At 46.6% G+C, this 20868-nt stretch overlaps 1 protein-coding gene across 16 annotated transcripts in view; it reads left to right on the top strand.

Annotated features, from left to right (window-relative positions):
• The window catches only part of KLHL36 (kelch like family member 36), a 97931-nt gene extending 78027 nt beyond the window's left edge, over positions 1 to 19904 (top strand). For 13 of the 16 annotated variants that reach the window (XM_055819058.1, XM_055819064.1, XM_055819052.1 and 10 more), the window contains 5 exons: positions 103 to 223; positions 4003 to 4085; positions 7932 to 9005; positions 9833 to 9990; positions 16511 to 19904. In XM_055819058.1, coding sequence (XP_055675033.1) covers positions 4026 to 4085; positions 7932 to 9005; positions 9833 to 9990; positions 16511 to 17066 — 1848 coding nt within the window. In that variant the 5' untranslated portion in view covers positions 103 to 223; positions 4003 to 4025 and the 3' untranslated portion in view covers positions 17067 to 19904. Of the gene's footprint in view, positions 1 to 102; positions 224 to 3568; positions 3593 to 4002; positions 4086 to 4160; positions 9006 to 9832; positions 9991 to 16510 lie in introns of those variants that run through there. The other 3 variants (XM_055819066.1, XM_055819061.1, XM_027779401.2) reach the window with 3 other exon arrangements.
• Positions 19905 to 20868: the final 964 nt, after the last annotated feature.

Here is a 20868-nt window from a genome sequence, read left to right as displayed (position 1 = left end):
GGGCGCTGCCCGGGCAGGGGGGCGCGGGGCTCGGGGCTCGCCCCGCCGCAGCCGCGCGCTGGGAGGCCGCCGGTGTTTTTGCAGCCCCCGATGTGTTTCCAGCCCCTGACGGACGGGAGGAGGAGGGAGCGAGCAGCGATGCGCAAGATGGAGCGGGCGCTGCCGGCGCGGCGGGGCCGGCAGCCGGGCCGGGCGCACGGGAGGTAGCGGAGCAGCGGAGCAGGTAGGCGAGGGGAGGGCGAGGGGCTCCGGGGGGCGGCCCGCGGGCTGTGCCCGGCCCTGGCAGCGCTACCCAGGCAGGGGCGGCGGCGGGGCACGGCGGCCCGCGGCTGGGGGCGCACCGCTGGGGACCGGCCCCGGCCGTGCGGGCTGGCCGCGCCGCCGGCGGGCTCCGTGGGGTGGCTGCGCCGTGCCAGCTCGGGCCGGTGCCCCCGGTGTGTGCAGGCGGTGGGTGCCCGCGCCTGGCGGTGGGTGCCCCTTTCGGATGGAGCGGTCTCCCCCTGCCGGGCTGCGCCGCAGCGCCGCCAGTTCCACGTACGGCACCCGACCCGCGTCCGTCGGCGGCAGCCGCGGCTGCTCGTCGGGCGGAGGCCGAGGGGTGGTCTGTGAGGTGGCACTGCGGCCCTGCGCCCACGGAAATGGGGACAGGTCGTTTGCTTTGCAGAAATCAGCTCGAAATAAATGTCATCAGGTGACGTTGTGCCCAAGGACCAGAGTTTTCAAAACCAGTCGTGATGCATTAGTGGGTTTCTACCCTAAACCTGGGAGCTGGCTATTGCAAATTTAATAAAAACTACATTCCATGATAAAGAGTATCACATTTCATTTCTTTTAAATTCTGCAGTGGGATGTTCGCTATTTATTTCACATCAATATGTTGTAAATGTGAAGTCAGAACAGCAAGAAACCTCATTACCACACAGTTACCGAGTGTTTTCAGGCAGCTCAAGAAGCGGGTTCGCCAGAGCATGTGCTAACCGTAAGATACATAATGTACAGCCATACCAATGCGAAGCCCTAATCCTGCACGTATCTTCTTCTAGAGGGAGTCCTGAATGACGTGAGGTTCCCTGTAGCGTCAGTGCCCAGCACATGAGCGTGCTGCTGCAGTGCATCTCCGTGATGTAGATGAGGTCATAGGGAAGCGAGAAATATTTCTGAAGTCAGTACAAGTGTAGGACAACAGCAGCTGAGTGAATCACTCAGTATCTGTAGGCCGCAGGCTCTGGATGATAACATAATCACACATTAATCGTTCTGAATTTCTATTGATTTTCTTTTGGAACTGTCTTTAGGAACGCTTTTTCTTTTTTAAAAGCCTTTATGCTGACCATTATCTTCTCATAAACATATTTTTTTTCATAGTCGGCATTTCTCATCTTTTGGCACTACCTTGCTGCTCTTTATACCTGCAACAACTACTGGTTGTTCCTGTCTCCTCAGGCTTGCTCCTCAGCTCCTGATGTTTCCTAGGGCAGAGGTGGGTGACTGAAATGTCATTCCCTTTAGAAGGAGAAAACCTCATCATTGCTTAGGTCTCTGCAACCTGGAGCTGGAGTGTTCAAATTATATTCATTAGGAGCTTCATGCCTCACACTTTCAAGTGTCAGATTCAAACCTCAGAAATACATGCCTTCCTCAGGGGACCGAACCTCTTCTCTTTGCTTATCTTCCTTGTCTTTAACACATTTTCATGGATTGTTTATTTTAATGCATGAAGGAGTAAATATTGTGCTCAGTTTCATTAGGCCGTGACTGAGGAGAGAAAAATACCTACTTTTCTGGCTTCAGTGAGCTCTGATTTGCTTTTCATATGGGACTTCCAAGACCTCCATCTTCCACACATGGGTCTATTCATCCTGTGCGGGAAGATGTCCCTGGCCTGGCAGGAGCATCTGTCCACCTGACGGGGGTCCTCAGGGAGGAAGCACAGACAACTGAGAAGGCGAAAGGACTTAAAGAGTACTTATGAACTTCCTCAAAATAATGTCTCCAGTCAGCACGGAGTCTTGGATATGTGGACTGACCTTCAGCTGTCTGGACTGTACTAATGAAGTTCAGGATGGGTCTTGGAATATGTGGGGGGCACTGAGCAAACAGGATGGTTCTGCACAGCCGTTGCCCCCCAGGAAGCTTAGCTGTTCTGAAATACGCTGCTCGTGCCTTGTTCCTGTGGCTCTTCGCCATCACACCTTTTTGCTTCCTTTCTGATTTTTCTGTGTGGCTGGCCCCAGTCCCACTTCTCCATCTGTGTCCTTTCTGTGTAGGAGCAAAGAAAATAATGGAGAGAAGAATACCTTTTTTTCAGGAAGAGGCTGCTGTGAATTTACAAATCACAGTTAGCATTAGGGTTGTCAGCAAAGTAGCTTTTTTACTCAGACAGTCCAGGAATTGAGGGTCTTTACCCTGGGTCCCCACAGTCACAAGGGCTGCAGGAGGGACCAGAGCTAGCAAAAATGTTTCTCATCTTCAGACCTGATAATCGATTAGATTAGTAGAAACTCATTATCATCTCCAGCTCCTCTGGGGTGGCTGAAGAACAGACACAGCCGGCTGGATGCTACTGCCCCAGCACCGGAGCTGCTGCTGGCAGCGGAGGTTGGGTGATGGCTGGGTTGGGCGAGGGCTGTCCCATCCCGGCTGTCCCATCCCGGCTGTCCCATCCCGGCTGTCCCATCCCGGCTGCCCTGGCACATGCCCCATGCTGGAACGTGGCTGCTCCATGCCGTATGCATCGTCTGCCTGCGACCACTGCCCCGGCACCACATGGGATGTGCTTGACGCTGGGCTGTCCTGGGTGAGAGCAGATGGAGCCTGGATGCCCAGACGATCTTGCCGGCTTCTGCTGTCCTGAGCCACCCCCGGAGGACATCCAGGAGCGCTGGGTTAGCAGAGCTGGGCTTTTTCACTTGATGGTTTTAGTGAAGGCCGTTGCCCTGCAGTGGGACTGGGCGGTGGCTGCGTACAAAGCCTTCGCTCTGCGTCCCTGGAGGAGGTGCACGGTCAGCCCCACTGCTCACCGAGGTGGTTTTTATTATTTTTATTAACTTTTAAGCCCCCTGGGCCCTGAGCCACGAGGACAAGCCCTGCAGCAGTGGGCAGGCAGGTGTGGGGTCAGATGGTTTCACGCCCAGGCAGGCACGACGAGGCGGTGACCGGGCTGCCAGCACCTTCACGGACACGCACCCGCGCAGCTTGTCACCCCCTGACAAGCCACCGCGGCCCGGTGTCCCCTCGCTGCGTCAAGCGCCGGGCACCGCCACGGGCCTCGGCACGGCACGGAGCGCCCCGAGCCCGCCGGGGGTCCCGGCCCCGGGGTGCGGGGCCCCCATCCAGCCCCGCGGGCCGCGCCCGCCGTTTGCTCCCGGCGGGGGCCCGAAGGCGGCGTGGCCCGGCCCTGCGGCACCTCCCCCGGCCCCGGCCCCGCGGGCGGCCCGGGCCGCTCCCCGCCCCGCCTCGGTCCCTCCCCGCCCGCCAGCCGGCATTTCCTGGGCCGGCCATGGCCGCCGCGGGCCCTGAGGCGAGGCCGCCCGCCGCCCGCCGGGACGCTGAGCCCTGGTAGCTGCCGGTGGCCGGGCCCCGCCGCCTCCCGGTATTTGCTACAGCTTTGTTGTTGTTCCCCCTCCCCCCGCCCTTTTTATTTTTTATTTATTTATTTTTTCGCCTGAACAAGCGCTGCGGGAGGCCGGGCCGCGGGGGCCGCCCCGGTGCTCGGTGCCCGCCGGGGGCCCAGGGGCCGCGGCCCGGGTAGCGCCGCGCCCGCTGCAGCCGTTGCGGGAGCCGGCGGTGAGCACCGGTACCGCCCGCCTGCCCCCGACTCGTTGACACAGCCCGGCGTCAGTCACACCAGAAAACACCGCCAGCGAGCGACAAAAAATACTTTTTTTTTTTTAAACTCGAACCGCTTTCCAGCCGCAGATGAGCGTGTGCGGGCGGCCTGGGCCGTGTGATGTGCGGGGCGCGGTGCGGGGGCGGCGCGGCTGACGGCTCCTTCTGTTCCAGAGCCCTGGGGACACCGGCCCGGCATGGAGGGGACCAGGCAGACCAGGATCTGTCGCCCACACAAGATAAGTGAATCCTCAAAGGTCTGTACTGTTTGTGTTGCCTGCCGAAAAAAACCAAGTCAGAAATAACAAGAAGCGGGGGGGGGGGGGGGGGGCAGAAAAGGCTGTCCTTTGGATGGGCTGCTTGGGGGGGGACTATGAATATGCTGAGCTTTTAAAAAGAGAGATGAAAATGGCCTACCTGCTCAAATATTTTTGATAAAGAAGTTACTACCTAGTGATTAAAAAAAAACCCCACACACAAAAAACCAGCAGCAAATGGGCATCTGTTCATCATGACTCATAACTTAAAAAAGAAAACCACATCGTTGCAGCAGAGTTACATGCACTGTGTTTATTTTGGGAATTTTTCCTACTGATCCATCTCTTAAAATCCAAGCTAGTTACAGAAGCAAAGCTGGGATTACTCTTTAGATTTAGTCTTTGTTTTGTACGAGACGGGAGTCCTGGTCCTGCAGGCAGTGGTTATTCGGGTGAACTCGAGATGTTTTCTTTGGTTTTGAGGTTAATTTTCTTTGTATGGAATCTCTGTCTGCACAAATCCACTGTTTTTTAGTTGGAGATCCATCTTGGGTAGCTCTTTAGCAGGTCATCAGGATGGTGGCCAGAGATCTGTAAGACATTATTGTCAGCTGTAATTATTACGTTCACTTTGTTTCATACCCGTGAAAACAGCTTTTCTGTTCTAGTGCGAGCACTAGGTTATAGAAGCTGCAGAGCAAGTACCTTGTACTACCGACAACAGCTAGAAAAGAGAAACTTTTCAGTGCCTGTATCTGTCTTTAAAAAGTTGAATGAGGCAGATCTCATTTTCCTGCACATCACTGACGAGTAGTGGGACTGCATTAATGATCTGAAAGGAATTAGATCTTTGAATCAGAAAGAAGTTAAAATACTGCTGTAATACAATTGATAAAAGATAACTAGGACTAATTTTTAAGTGCATCCCTACCAATATAATCCTTCCCTGAGTGCTGATCCTGTCTACCATTTAAATGGTTTAGTCTGAATGTAATAATAATTCATCACATTGAAAATTAATTAACTTGACAGCATTGTTTTATTTTCTTGCTTAAGCAGCAGCTGTCACTATCTGTTAAATTTAGAATTACTAGATAATGCTAAAGCTGTTCTACAAAATATAAATAGCTTGAGAAAGATGTTCGTGTTTAGTATGAAATTAGTCTTGGCTTTGAAACGTGCAGCTATCAGCTTCTGATATTTGCTCACTGAACAGATGAACTTGCTAAGTGGCTGAAATATGTTAATATATTCTGAGTCCACCCAGTGCCATACGTAATGATTTTATGCTTGATTCCTGAAGTAGCAGCAGTTCTACGTGACTACAAGGATTTGAGGAGTACAAGTTGTCAGGCATATTTGCAGTCAGGATTATGCTGCTGACTCGACAACCAGCTAAGTAAATAAGGATCTCTGGCAAATCTTATATTCTGGTGTAATCTTGTTATGCACGATGGTGGTATTAGAGAATATTAGAGAGAAATGATCAGCCAATTTACAGAGATGAGAGAGAATATGTTTTTGGTTTAATCCAGTAATTGTCCCCCATGAGTCCCCATGAGATTCAGAAGAGGGTGCTGTAAGAGGTTATTGTCTGTTCATCCACGATTTTTTTATCACAGTTGCCTCAAATGCGTGGTTTGTACTTTGCCACCTGCTCCATCCCCTGGTCTCTGCTTGGGCTCCTGTATGAGATCAGCATTTCTCAACCTCAGAAAAATTAAGATAAAGAACTGTACAGTCCTTAAAGCCCATATTTTCTTGTATTACAGGTCTCTGGCAGTTTTACTCCTCAGTGGAAGTTACTTTGTCTATGCCATAGATCTCTTTTTTAAGTTCTGAGGTAGGATGAGGCGATGAGTATAAGGCAAATTAAAGAGTTTTGGTCCAGAAGACTTAGAATTATTGAAGCCTCTTCACTTAGATTGGTTTAACTCTGTACACTTGCACGTACAAAGTTACTCCAACAGAAGGCTTTTTGGCAGCTGCGTCTCCATTGTTTAGAAAAGAGCGTAAGCAAAACTAAAGAGAAACCACTGGGATATCACGCTAAGAGCAGCACATTTGGTTATTAATTTGGGTTTGATCTTTGGCGGACTGCCTGTCGCTATTCCACGGACTGCTGAAAGGCAGTTGTGGGAGGTCAGGCTCCCGAGGTTGGAATTAGCTGAGGATGATTGGCTGCCATCATGTCTGGACAGTGGTGAGCCGCGTACCTTAATCCTGGTTATCTCATCGTATAAAAGTACAATTACCAAATGATGTACACAGAGTGCATATGTAGAGTGAGGGTTGTGTGCAGAGGAAAAAAAACCATGGCTCTAGGACTTGAACCTTTCCCATCCAGGTGTTTAGAGAGATTGTCTCACCATGGTTTAACCAACCCATTAATGGTTTAGCCAGACAGCAGCAATCATGTGCTTTCTGTTTGGGAAACCAGGAAAGCCACAGATAGGATTTCTAGGAGAAGCAACAGTTTGGTGAAGGAAAGGTTGAATGCCCGAGAGGCTTGAAGAGACCTCAGGTCATCTGTGTGACCGTTTTCAGTGTCGAAACGGACTGAGAGACCTTTTCAGGGTGTCACTTCTGGGAACGCGCTCTGACAGCGTAGAGCTGGGCAAGACCCAGGGTCCTACAGCCAGAACTGTTCACAGCTGACTTAGGTGCGATACAAAGATGTGCTGCCTTCTCTTACATGTTCCTACAGGCTCTGCAACTCTGCTTGTTTTAGATTTGGTAATCAAAGTTATGTATTTGCATTTAACTTAACCTGGCTTTTATTAAGAGAGAGCACAAGGTAACTGACTGTATCATCGAGCTTTCCATCCCTCCGGAAGGGTAGTCCTTCAAGCTGTGTTGCTTCACATACAGGGGTGACCAGCCCCTTCAGCTGCGTGTTCTGCAGGACACTCAAGGGGTGACAAAACATTTCCATTTTGTCTTTTCTTAGGACTGGTAACGTCAGGCTGTGAGAAAGAGGCAAGCAGTGGTTGCCTCAAAAGCTCTGTGGCACGTACAGAGCTGATGGGAAGAGTGTCTGGACCAGAGGGATCCCAGAAGGGCACTTAACGGACATGTTCTGAGGGCGTTTTCCCCTTTCTTTAAAAGAAAAATATTTAGTCATATTCATGAAAACAAAAACTACCTCAGCTTCTGGAAGCAAGTAGAAATCTCGTGGGAATAAGTTATCCACATGTGTGGCTTTGCACATAAATAAACAGCTATTATTTTTGAATGCAGTGTGTGTGCCTGGAATAATGTGGAAAGAAAGAGAGGGATTTTACCCTAACGAGCTTAGAAATGCAGACTTCTGAAAAGATTTAAGAAGGGGTAGCTGTCAAGTAAGCAGTAACCCAAACAATACATGGGCTGAATGAAAATTTGGCATAATGCTGCCTGTGTGTCTCCAGCTCCAAATACTGAGCAAGTAGCTTAGTTGAGAAGAACTCTGTAAGGAGTCGTTTGGGGGACAAGTAAGAAAGGAACTGTCAGTAAGATGTCCTGAAGACAATGAGTGGCAGAGTTTCAGAAAATTGTGCCTGTATAAATCATCAGGGAGGAGGTTTGGATGCAGCATTGTGGAGGAGGTAGGAGTAAATGATAAAAAACAGGGAGTAAGAAGCAGCAAAAGCCTACGTATCGGCCTTTCAAAGTGAAGGTGAGGAGCTGGGGCTCATACTGTGTTGCTTGCCAGCTGTCTCAAGTCAGCATTTAGTATAAATGTGCAGCACGAGTAAGCTTTCTCTGTCTCGTCTATGACTACATCTAATGGGAAAATTCTTTGTGCACACTGAAATTTATCTCGGTGAAGATGACATCTGCCTGATAACTGTGTGTTTATTGCAGGTGTACAGGTGGGATGACCACTCTAGCCTAGTTCTTCAGAGCCTGAATGAGCAGAGGCACCGAGGCCTCTTCTGTGACATTGTCCTCGTGGTGGATGAGCAGCGGGTCCCAGCCCATCGGAACCTCCTTGCTGTTTGCAGTGACTACTTCAACTCTATGTTCACCATTGGTATGCGAGAAGCCCACCAAAAAGAGGTTGAACTTTTTGGAGCCTCTTACATTGGTCTCAAGGCTGTGGTGGATTTCCTTTATGGCAGCGAGCTGTCTTTAGATGGAGGCAATATCGACTACGTGCTCGAAACGGCTCACCTGCTGCAGATCTGGAAGGTGGTCGACTTCTGTTGTGAGTATCTGGAGAATGAAGTGAGCGAGGAGAACTATTTGTACCTGCAAGAGCTAGCCTCTATTTACAACCTGAAGCGCCTTGACTCCTACATTGATTCTTTCATCCTGCAGAACTTTGGCACGCTGTCCTTCACCCCAGACTTCCTGCAGAACATTTCCTTGCAGAAGTTGTGCCAATACCTGGACAGCAGCAACGTGCAGCAGGAGTGTGAGCACGACTTGCTGCAGGCTGCATTGCAGTGGCTCACCCAGTACCCGGAAAGGGAGAACGAGGCTTACCAGGTTCTGGATAACATTCACTTTCCCTTGATACCTAAAAGCGATCTCCTCCATCGAGTCAAGCCTGCTGTCTGCTCTCTTCTTCCCAAAGAAGCAAACTGTGAGGGGTTTATAGAGGAGGCGGTGAACTATCATAACAACGTCACGGCTCAGCCAGTGCTGCAAAACAAGCGGACGGCCCTGCGGACCTGCGAGGAGAGGCTCCTCTTTGTGGGAGGGGAGGTTTCCGAACGGTGCCTGGAACTGAGCGATGATACCTGCTTCTTGGACACCAGGAAGGGGCAGTGGGTAGCAGAGACCCCTCTCCCAGCCAGACGAAGTCACCACTGTGTTGCAGTCTTGGGAGGCTTCATCTTCATAGCCGGAGGCAGCTTTTCAAGAGACAATGGAGGGGATGCAGCTTCAAATCTCCTATATAGGTATGATCCCCGCTGTAACCAGTGGATAAAGGTGAGACTTAAGCTGTATTATTTCTCTGTTTGAAGTCCTTAATGTTTAGAGTGTTTTCTTCTTTTTGGTGGAAGGACAGGGCTCATTAGGGTAGCCAACATAGCAACACTTGCAAATGGAAATTCAAGTTAAGTTGAACAAGCAGCTACTTGAATCCTTTGTGGGAATGCTTAAGTTACAGTGAAAGGGTTTGGGGCAGATTTTCAACTTCACTTGGGATCTGGGCATTTCATCCGTGAAATTCCTGGTCAGCACCCACCTGCGACTTTTTAGATTACTTGCGGGAATAATGCTAGAATGGACGTACAGAGGTGACTGCTTAGTTCATCTTTGTCAAGCAACAGCTAAACCAAAAACGGGTCTAATGTAAAAAGAAAATGTCTCTGACGCTTGTCAAATGTCTCTGCGCTAAGTGTCTCTTAGAAGCAGCTGTTCACTTCCAGTCCCGCTGTAAAACCCTGCGGACAGCACAGGTTCCTATACGAACCAGTCGTCCTGTGTGGTTCATTTGTGGGTTTGAGTGAATCCAATATATGCTTCTTGCAGAGTTTTGGAGGGAGGCCCATGTAACACAAAACCACTTAGAGTTACCTCTCCCATAGATGCTTCCTGTTGTCCCCTTTCTTGAAAATGAGTGCTATGTGACATGCTACTGCAGAAAACCAAAAGTATTTTATGAATATAATGGTCAAGCCCAGTAGCTCACCTTTCCAAATAAATGGGAAGAAGCAACTATCCTGTCCGCAGACATGAATATACCTGAACTCAGCTTGCTTACCAGATGCTTGAAGATGTCAGCGTGTTATTTTGGTGGGTTTTTTTGACAGGTTGCCTCCATGAGACAACGCCGTGTAGATTTCTACCTGGGAGCTATTACCGACATGCTGGTAGCTGTTGGTGGCAGGAATGAAAATGGGGCTCTTTCTTCAGTTGAGACCTACAGTCCTCAGAAAGATTCATGGTCCTATATCGCAGGCTTGCCCAGGTAACAGATGTTTGGAAAGTTTTCCTGTGTTTGAAGAATGGTTGTAAAGGGAGCTTGTGTGTCTTTAGGTGATGAATGGGTGTTTCTAGAAGGGAAGCAAGGGAATATATAACCAACACAGTATCGGCAAGTAACAAACCATATCAACATTTAGTGTTTGAGCAACCAGCTCTTTCAGTCGGGGTGCCTCATATCAGCTTGATTGGTTTTAGTTGTTGTCCTTGTCCTGAGGTATGTCTGAAGGATGGGGGGGAGAGTTCTTGTAATTTCTTTCTACTACCCTTAAGATGTTTTTCTCGAGTTAAATGCTTTCAGAGGCACTGTTTAGATCTTGATCAAAGACTTTTATGATTTATTTGGCCTTTGCCACATTGGTGTGATTGTTTGCCATGTAAGGTGTTTCTCTCAGTTTGACTGCTCAGGTTGGCTGTTGCAGATAAACCCTCTTTACCTGTATTGCAGATAGGTAATCCCAGTAAATGTGACCTCTCTTTCTTTCAGTCTGAGTTAAAACTTAGCTGCTCCGCTGTTGAGAGACTTTAGTACTGCGGTGCATCTTGTAACAGCAGCACAGGACATTGCTGGTGTTTTGAGTCAGCATTTGAGTGGTGACTTTGTAAGCATGGTACAATAGCATTTCATTTTCAAACAGCTGTTTAGATTTAGTGATATTTCACATTCATGGAAATTACAGGAGTATTGGCTATACAGATGGTGTTTTCGTGATGTCTGAAACATCCAGCTTCAGCAGCGGTGCTTGCTTTCTTAGTGGCATCATGAACCAGATACTTGTAATTTGATTTTAGAGTTCAGGGTTTTTTTTCCCCTTATTCCCTTAGCTGCAGCGCAGCAGCGCCGTAGGCAGCCAGTGAAGGCACAGAAGCCTGTTGCCCAGTTCTATTTTGGGCAGGTGCTGCAATGCGAGTCTGATCCAGGCTAACAGCTGGGCTCGAGTGCTCTTCAGAAGCAGGATGTTTTTCTTCTATTTTATTTCTGCCCACATAGGCAGATCTAGCAGTTGAGGCTAAACACCACAGTCTTCCCTGGGAAGTTGTGCATGAGAGTATCTTCGGCTGCTAAGCCCTTCTGTTAATTGTGGTGACCTGTGAGATTTCAGTAACACCTCCTAGAAATTGTAGCACAGCTTTGCTTTTCTTTTCTTTTATGTAGATGTGACCTGACAACTCTGTTGTTAGAAAAACACTCACCTTAGAACAGGTATAGATGTTTTTACTCATAAATGATTCTGGGGGAACTTGCCTAGTTGGCTTAAGCCAACCAGACTGTAAGCTGCCTGAGAAGCAGCTGTTTGTCTGCATGTCCCTACTGCTGCCTGTGTGTTGGCTTTGGGAATTTTGCAGCTGCAGCATTTAAAAGTGAATTTTGATGTGGGGGGTGTTAATTTTTTATGAAGTTGCCTAGTTGATCTGCTTGGACTAGGCAAAAGTCCCCCCTTATGGCATAACCCCACTTGCACTGCCTTAGCTGGCTGCTGAGCTGCAGGGTTAGGCTTGTAGTACAGTGACTATTTTAAGTTATTGCTGCATCCCCCAAAAAATAGTTCTGCATCCTTTCTTCCTGCCTGCTCTGTCCTCAGCCCATGCGAGCTGTCCCTTGAGCCAGGTCAGGTGTTTGTGCAGCTGTGTAGTGAACTAGATAGTTTCCCACTTTTCCACTTAGCTGCTGTCCTGCGCGTTCATGTGTCTTTAGATCTTGATGGACACTTAGTACCTTCAGATTTTCTGTCTTCGGCCCTCTCTCCTTGTGGAGAACACTTGCCTCGGTTGTTAGCAACAACCGTTTTTCTGCATGGAAGGAATAAAGCAAAAAAACTTCATGCGGGTTGCAAAAGGCAAAAATCAGCATAGTGGTGGACAACAGGACGGAACCTTTCTGCGTGCAGGTACAAGCGAATGCTGCTTGAGCCCAGGGGGAGAGGGGTGGCTCTGGCCGGTGTGGGGGGCTGCTGAAGGGGATCTGGGCAGTCATTTCCTGATGTACTTCAGATGGGTCTGCGTACAGTGGAGAAAGGATGAGAGAGGATTTTGGGATCTACTCAAGACTGGAAGAAAGCATGCTAGCTACAGTTCCTTCTGCCTACTCCTGTCTTCCCTTCAGCATATTCTTGATGTGATCTCTGTTTCCTCCCCACCACAGTTTTTTGTTGCTCAAACTGATTGTAGTTACTGTTTTTACCCAAATAACATCTTCCCCAGCCCTATTCTAGCAGCAAATCTTTTCTCCTCACGTAGAGGAAATCAGAAGCTCCAGTCGTCTGCTTCCTAATTGCCCGATCGGGCAGCACGTCCCAGCGTAGCTGCCTTGCTTCCTGCATTTTTCTCTCTTCTTCTCTCTGAAGAGAACACACGCAGATTTTTTTGTCCTCTTAGGTGCATGGCCACCAGAAGCAGGGTCCCTGCCCGCACCTCTGGTGTTGTTTCTGACTGCTCCAAGCCAGCAGTCCGAGAGCCTGGGAGACGATTCCCTGGAGTGATAGGCACGTTGAGGTCGTTCTAGGGTGTAGGCTTGCATAGTTCAGGTTTGAGCTGTGTGGTGTTGGACTCTCAGGGGTTATTTGTTAAAGCTTCAGCTCGGAACATCCAGAAAATAGTTTTAGTTTTTTTCCTTCCCAAGGTTTATAGTTTGCCATGTGTGCAGATTTTCAGGAGAAGAGCAATGGATGTGTCCCTGAATACACATGCATCCTGTCTGCTGCCAAGTCCTGTGTCCGTGTTGCTGTACACAGGCACAGTCATGCTTGTCTAAGGAACCGCTTTGCAAGCTCTTTTTTATCTCTTCTTCACCCCCCTCACCCCACCCCTTCGCACCCAGCGTGGTCAAAGCAACACACCGTTTTCCCTAACCACTTTCTTGGAAGGAGCTGAGCTGTTTTGATGGAAATAATGGTGTCTTACTGGAGAAGAAAACACAGCTTCTTGAGGCAGATGCTTAACGGGGAAAACTTCAGCCAAGCTATCCAAGGGGGGGACCTGATCCAAGTCTGCAACAAGTGCATTTTGCCTGACTCTCATTAGGGTCCCTTGGTTGTAGGATACCTTTCCCATTCTTCAGAGAGGTCCTATATATATATATATTATTTTTTTTCCCCACTGTTTTCCCAGGCTCTTTGGGAGCAGTTGCTGCCATAGTTTCTAGCCCAGAAGGGAGCAGCAGTGGCTGACAAGCTTGGCACAGCAGAAGTCGGTGCAGTGTGTCCTCATCCATGAAAAAGTCTGCTGCAGACATCAGTGAAGTTAATTGAGTGGCCCTAGGTTAAAGTTTGGCAAAACAACTGAAAAAAGTTGTATGAGAAAATGTGTTGGAACAGGTTAAGGAATGATGGCATCTGCTGTGCTAGTCATGAATAATCTCGCAGGGTTGCAACTGGTGGACACTGAGATTCAAAGCAACCACAGCTTGTCTGGACTTTGGTTGGAGTAGGGGATTCCCAAAGCTTTATCGAGTTAGGCCAAGTGTTCTTCTGTTTAAGAAAACAAATGGTAGATTTTTCAGCATTTACTGAATGGTGTTACTGGGTCAGAAACTGAATTTTTGCAGCATTGTATCTGGGTAAGTCATTCAAAATCAGTGACTGGCTCTAGCAGATGTTATGAATCAAAACTTCTTTCTCCTTAAGGCCTCTTTATCTTTTGCTGGCCACTCTTACATATAATACTGCCAAAATGCTTGATGCTTTCTGTTGGAGGATGTCTGGCCCCACTGTATTGAAGTGTCCTGTTCTGTTGCATGTTTAGAAATGCCTCTGTTTAAACCGTAGGGCTTGCAGAAAGGATTTCTATTGATTGTTTTCAATTTGTGCATTAAGTTTCACGCAGTTCTTTATTAATGGGAAGCCGAGTATGTGCAATTTTGGATGAGGTTTTTAGGAGTCAGGCAAAGTGAAACACTTCTAGCGTATTTCAATGGGTAATCTCCCTATATTGGAAAATAACCATCTGAGGATTGATTTGATGTTTCAGATACGATTGCCTCTTTCAAATTACTCTTGTAGCTATTGCTGTTCACTAGCTATAGCCATTGATTGAGGCAAAGAGAAAAGCATCAGTGCTTTTTCTGTAGCTGTCTATGCTAGACTGCACACGTGTGCTTGAGAGAAAGTGCCTATTGCTTGCTTACCCGTACAGAATTCCACTTTCCAGTTAGTGTAGGAAAACATTTAACCTGCTTCTGCAAAGGTCACTCACGTTTTTCTTAACTTACAGGTTTTTTTGTTGGTTCCCCCCCCCCTCCCCAAATGCTAGATGTAGTGTGATTGCTATCAGCAGTACCATAACCCTGGGCTTTGTGTTGAATTCCGTGCCATTGCGCTTTTCTCCTTCTGACTCCTCATAACTATCTGTTATCTGATGCAACCTCTGCAGTGGAGTGCGCTGCACGTCCCCTGGGCAGCTTGCTGGTTAGATGTAGGTTTAAAATCTAATGCAGTTTGAGAAAAGGAGTGAATTTAAGTTTCCCATCCCACCTCCCAGACAGGTAGTCTACTTTCTGAGACCTGTTCCAGTGTATATAGAGAAGCAAAGACTGTAGCAACCAGACTGAGTGCCACTAGAGACTTACGCTACCAGTTCTTGTCTAAGAGACCACAAACAAGGCAGAGCAGCATCTATGTATGCTCTACCTGCTGTAGCGTTTCTGGCAGGTGTGAAAGCTGGAGTGCGCGTGCTCATGATATTTCATGTCAAAATGAAGCACCGAGCACGAGTTACGTGCTTCCATGGTTAGGCAGATCATGAGCTGTGGAATTTTTTGAGTTGCCGTTTTGGATAAAGTCTCATAACTATGCCTTAGTCCTCTCTCTCTCTTTTTTTTTTTTTTCCTTTTTCTTTTTTTTTTCTTTCTTTCTTTCTTTCTTTCTTTTTTTCTGAGTGGCTAAGAAGCAGTACAGGTCTGAAGCCACCTGTGCAAGGTGTCCAGGGATGGTGCTCCAGCCTCTGTAGTCGGAAGGTTTGTCCTGGTCACTCAGCATTAGGCCAAGAGTGTCCAGGATTTTTCTGTTTTTTATAGCAGGAGCCTGTTAAAATATCTGATTCAGACAGTGGTCAGGGATCAGAAGCTTTGGTAGGCATCTAGAATAATAAACATCTTTTAGCTTTTCTCAGAAGTGTTGTGCTTCCAGGGTAAATATGGGTTTTCTTTTCTATTCCCCCTTTTCCCTTGGCACACAAGTGCTTGGCACTTAAGTGTGTGGAAGAAGCTATGATACTGTCTGTGTAGCTGAGAGAGACTATTACCACGTGAAATAAAAACAGCTCAAGGTTCTATCCACATTGAGGTTTGAGCGTGTTCAGGCATGGTTCAAAAGCATTCCAGGCTAAAGTAATGCTGGCGTAGGTTTGTCTGCCGTAGAGATTGAGTTGTCTTGAGTCCTACTACAAAGGAGGGTAGCAGAGGCTCGTGAGTGCAGCATGATGAGTATATTGCTCTGCAGCCCTATGGGTATTAAATTGTTTGGGATTTTTGTGTCGGTGTGAGAGACGTTTTGCTGTGGCTGGTGCTGCAGCTACATCTTTTAGCACACACACACCCCCCTCAAAAAAAAAAAAAAAAAAAGTGTGTGCAGGAAAGGTATGTTCAAAGAAACTGGGGCTGTCCCTCACCTTAGCATTCCACTTCTAAGAGCTCAAAGGGATTTGGTCAGGTATATCCTAGCGTGTGAAGTTAAGAGCAGCTTCCAGAACTAGGTTTTTAGTGGCTTTATTATAGCTGATCAAAGGGGGTTTCTCTCTGCCCTGTGGAAACAGCATGCGTGACGTTGGTTCTGCCATCTCATTCTGCCTTACTTCAAACGTGGACTCTGACCTGTGATGGACTGAGGTCTGTTGTCGTGTCCTGGGGCGACCAAAGGAGTTACCACCTGTGTGGCAGAAGTGGTAGAGCAGATGGATAGCGCATGAAAAGTACGCTGCATGTATCATGACTGCAAATAAACTGGGCTGTGAACACTAGTGGGTAAGAAACGTGATTCATAATCCTGAAACTGTGGAAGGGGAAGGCAGCAGCAGTTTTCTTGTTGGTTTTTCTTGGTTAATTGCTACTGGTAAGTCTGAGAGGTATCATGATTATTTCCTCTTTCTGTCATAGAAACCCTTGCTGAGATGTGGATTTTTTCCTCTCTGGCCCTCTCAGACTGATCCAACCCAAGCACTGGAACAGGAAAATGGGAGTGAAGGCCATGCCAACTAGAGCAGGATGGGTTACTTCTGTTGTATGACACACTGTAGAGGATGCCTTAAAAAGTGATTGTCATACCTTAGTGCTCGGTAGCGACCAGGTATGAAAAGGATGCCTTAAAAAGTGATTGTCGTACCTTATCGCTCTGCAGTGCAGGGTGAAGCGGTACGAATAAGAATAGTTACTGGGTAACTAACAGGATTAGGGAGTCTTCTGTCTTTAGTTACTGTTTATTTTCTTCTCTAGTACCAGTCCTTGTTGAATGCTTTGTGTATCTTGATAAAATTCCTAAGTCCTAAGTCGGCTCGCTTTTGTTTGCCTGTCCTAGGTTCACCTATGGCCATGCTGGAACAGTCTACAAGGAATTTGTGTACATTTCAGGAGGCCACGATTACCAAATTGGCCCCTATAGAAAAAACCTGCTGTGTTATGATTACCGCACAGATGTCTGGGAGGAGAAGAGGCCGATGATCACTGCTCGAGGGTGGCACAGCATGTGCACCTTACAGGACAGTATCTACTCCATCGGTGGCAGCGATGACAACATAGAAACCATGGCTCGTTTTGACATTCTGAGTGTGGAGTCGTACAGCCCTCAGTGTAACCAGTGGACCAGAGTTGCTCCTCTGTTGCAAGCAAACAGTGAGTCAGGGGTGGCAGTTTGGGAAGGCAAGATTTATATCCTCGGAGGCTACAGCTGGGAGGAAACGGTCTTCTCCAAAACAGTCCAGGTTTATGATAAGGAGAAAAATAAGTGGTACAAAGGAACTGACTTACCCAAAGCAATTGCCGGTGTGTCTGCATGTGTCTGTGCATTGAAACCCAAAACAGAGGACAAAAAGAAAAAAACAAAAACAAAAAAACATCAGGATAGAGGAAGATGACTACTTCTGGATAACCACCCTTTAATCATTTCTATCTACCCTTGATTCTTTTTCTTTTTAAATGGGGACACACACACACGTCTTCTGAAGCCTCAGAGAACATACAGTTGAATGTGTTTTTTTGATTAAGCTCATGTTTAAGGTAAAAACAACAAAAGAAACCAAAAAAACCCCCAACCTCCTACCATATAGGGGGGTGATATAGCAAGAGAGGTTATGCTGCTCTCCTGGATGTTAAGGCTTAGTCTTTTACTTCTGTGGTACATGGCATTTCCACATACATAGTATTCTGTCAACGTTTTTTAAGTAAGGTTGAATCTGTGGCTGAGATGATAATGTCGGGGGGGAGGGAGGCAGGGGAGTAAGTGAAGTTACAGGGCAGTTCAAAGGAGTTCAGAAGCAACTGCTTAAAAAAACCCCAAAGAACCAGGTCTTTGATTTTGTAAATCTTGAATTTTTGTAACATTGAATATAATTTACAATACATTCTTGAGTTGTTAGTATCAGATTTCTGGAACACCAGTGTTCAAAGAGAATACTGGTTTTGGTGAATGCAGGTCCGGATCAGCTCAAAGAGCAAATAACTCCACTGTACTCTTAAGACGAAGAAGACTTTACTGTGTGGCTAAATAATCGATGGGGTTTACTCGGGCTTGGATTGATACCATTGTGAACTTTGAAATCTGGGAAGTGCGATGACTTTTGCAGCCCTTGTTGTGGCACTTTGCATATCTAAACACAACAAGTTTTCTTGGGCTTTAAAACATGTCAGAGAATGAGGGGGGAAAAAAAATTGGTCGAAGAACTTGAAGGAAGATTCGAGGATTTGGAGGGAAACTGCACGATTTGCCTTGGGTTTCAAAGCAGGTGAAACTGATAGAGCTCACTGCGAGTTTGGGGTTTGCTGAATAGCGTAATGTTGGGGAGAAATGGCAGGGATCCTTCAGGTGAACTTGAAGCAAGATGAAGTCCCTTCCCAGCCCTACCAGGCTGTAGAACCTGGGATCCACTTCATTTAACTCAAGCCTCACCATGGTCATGGCCCATACTAGATTTGTCTGCTGTCAAAAACAGAGGATGATTAACTGGGGTTCGGTAAACCTCAAGAACACAACTTGTTTTTTTGCCTGAGCTAATAGCTCACATCTTCTTTTTTTTTTTGTTAGTATTTTTTTCCCCCAAGTTCAAAATGTCTTTGCATGAGCGTAGCCTTTTCTGATGGGTTTGGGTGAGGACTTAAAGCCGTGGCTCATCAGGCATGCAACCAAACACCTTCCCCAGCAAGACAGGCCCAAAATACGCTGAGGGACTGTGTCTGGGATCCAGACAGTGGGACTGAACTGAAAATCGTCTGTTAGATCCTCTGTGTCACGCTCTCCTATGCATACCAAGTAAAGAGATTTCCAGCCCAAGTGTTAGTCCACCCTCTACAAACACAGCTGATTCTGGTGCAGATATTAAAATTCCCCGACTGTCTGGCCAGCTTTCAGGCATTCACCCTGGGGCATTTTACAAATGCACCTCTGATTTGCAAGAAGTCGATCACCAGCAATCTGATACAACCATTTCAGTTATTGTAGTAATGCCAGGCCACAGATTAATATTCCTCCTTCCCAAAAGAAGAAATTTTTAGAAAGTTTTTAAAAACAACTTTTATACTTTTTTATAACATATTTTGCTAACTCAGTCTCTTGTTTGCCATGTATTATTTACTGTAGATGCTACTGCTCTGTAATCGTGACCCGTTGTTGCTGTCAGGGGCTCACGATCTGGTGGATCTTTTCGTCTCTGTGTGGTTGGTGGGGATGCGCTGCAGCTGTTGGGGCAGCATTTACGTTGCCAGCATTGTCAGGCAGGCAGCTATCATTGTGACTATTGTACGGCCGCTTGGCCGGCTCGCCAGACATGCTACTAAACACGCTTTATTTTCAGCTATTGGTGATCTGCTGAGTGGATTTCAAGGGCTTTGGTGTAAAGTTCTGCTGGGGAACTGTTGGTTGTTGCTGTTATTTCTTCCTCAGTCCTTCTTTAACATCTCCCTTGTGCACCGTAACCGTCTATTTCAGATTTGCCTTTTTTTTTTTTTTTTTCCTGTCTGGTGTACGTACAGTTGATACCCAGCTACCCTTTTTTTTTTTTTTTTTTTTTTTTTTTTTCATTTTTATTCCCCAACTATTTACGTCAGTAATTAGCAAACACTAAGAAAACATTTTCGCACTTAATTTCATTTGAAGCTCTTGCAAATTAAAGAATGCTTAGATATATTGTAAGAACATATTTGTATTGAAAGAGGTACCTCTGAATAAATTTCTGGAGTGCAAGAAAGTTACAGGTTTCTTCTTTAGTCCCAAGAAGGGATTCAAGAAACTAGTTGAAATTAATTTTGTTAAGCTCCTTGAGGTTTTTTTGGTTGTTTTGTTTTTTGTTTTTTGTTTTTTTAAAAAAAAAAAAGCCCCAGGAGTAAGTCTTTCATTTGCATTAACAGATTTATTTTAAAGCCTTTGTACACTGCATGAAGTAATGGTTATTCTTTTTTTTATCCTAAAAATAAATTAAAAAAAAAAAAACAAACACTACAAAACAAAACCAAAACAATCATTTTGGTTATGGCAAACTCATTAATGAGATGTTTGGGGGGTTTTTATATCTGAAATCCTTGCTATATTGACTAACAACTACTTAACTTTCTGGGACATTTTCATGTGTAAGTATAGGACAAAGATTTCAAAGACTTGCTTTGTTTCTGTTAATGGGTTGCCTGTTACTATATCCCTCTTTTAATGTGTTTATGTATTACATTAATGTCTGGAAAAAATAAATCCAGTTTAGAATATTGTATTCATCACCATCTGCCTTGTGTTTTGATTTCATTGAGGTTTTCCTTTTCTATAAGTTGGAGGGAAGCAATTTTGTGATTATTTTTAGGTGGCACTGATAATGGTGGAAACATTTTAATAGGCAGAAGGTAAATATAAAAATAGGAAGCAGAAATATAAGTTATTTGGCTAATCCACCTTTTCTGCATAATTTGCCAAGGCAGGCAGTCAGAAACTACTTTTCACATTTTTTGCAGCTGTGACAAAAGACCCAGGCCGGTCTATATAGTGGTTTCAAAGATAGTATTTAATGGGGAGTAGATAAAACACAGTTAGGACTTCATAACATTAAACTTAATTGCACAGGCAAAATACAACCTCAGCACTCATCAAAGGAAGCTTTACTGTTCCCAATCCGTAATAGTCCCTTCAAAAACAGAGGGTATAAGCGAGTTTGGGGCATCTTGTGTGTTACTAGATGTCACTGGGGTATCGTACCTGCTGTTGCCGTAAGCACGTTTCCATTATTACAGGAACAAATGAATAAATACCATTGGCACCTACGAGGCCCACGGCAGTAAGCGCTGCTAAAAGCAGCGTCTGGCAGAGTGCCCCTGGATTGTGGATGTTGTGTACCCAGACACGGCTTATCATCGTGTGGGAAGCGTTAGCAGATAGCACACAATACTTGAAAATAAATCAAGCTCCCAGGTGCTGAACTGCTTTGTGAAATCGGTGCGCTGGCGTTCTGCAGGAGTGAAAGGGAGAATGTGGATGGCACAAGCGGATTTGTGCTTTGCTTGTCGAGGTCTGAGCAGCTCTCTCAGTGAGTAATTAAGAGTGGTAGAGAAAAGGCGTATCCTGCTGGTCCGTGCTCCTAGGGAATCAGCCTGGCTCCCGCCCCTGTACACACCGCTGCCTTCACCTGTAAGCTTTGTAAAACATTTTACTTCTTGTCAGGAAGCACAGCTCGCTCTTCCTGCCCT

Source organism: Falco peregrinus, chromosome 14 (genome assembly GCF_023634155.1).
Source record: "Falco peregrinus isolate bFalPer1 chromosome 14, bFalPer1.pri, whole genome shotgun sequence".
In the NCBI taxonomy this organism is placed as follows: Eukaryota; Metazoa; Chordata; class Aves; order Falconiformes; family Falconidae; genus Falco; species Falco peregrinus.
Note: the sequence above shows the minus strand (reverse complement) of the source record. Positions and strands in the feature narration are given on the sequence as shown.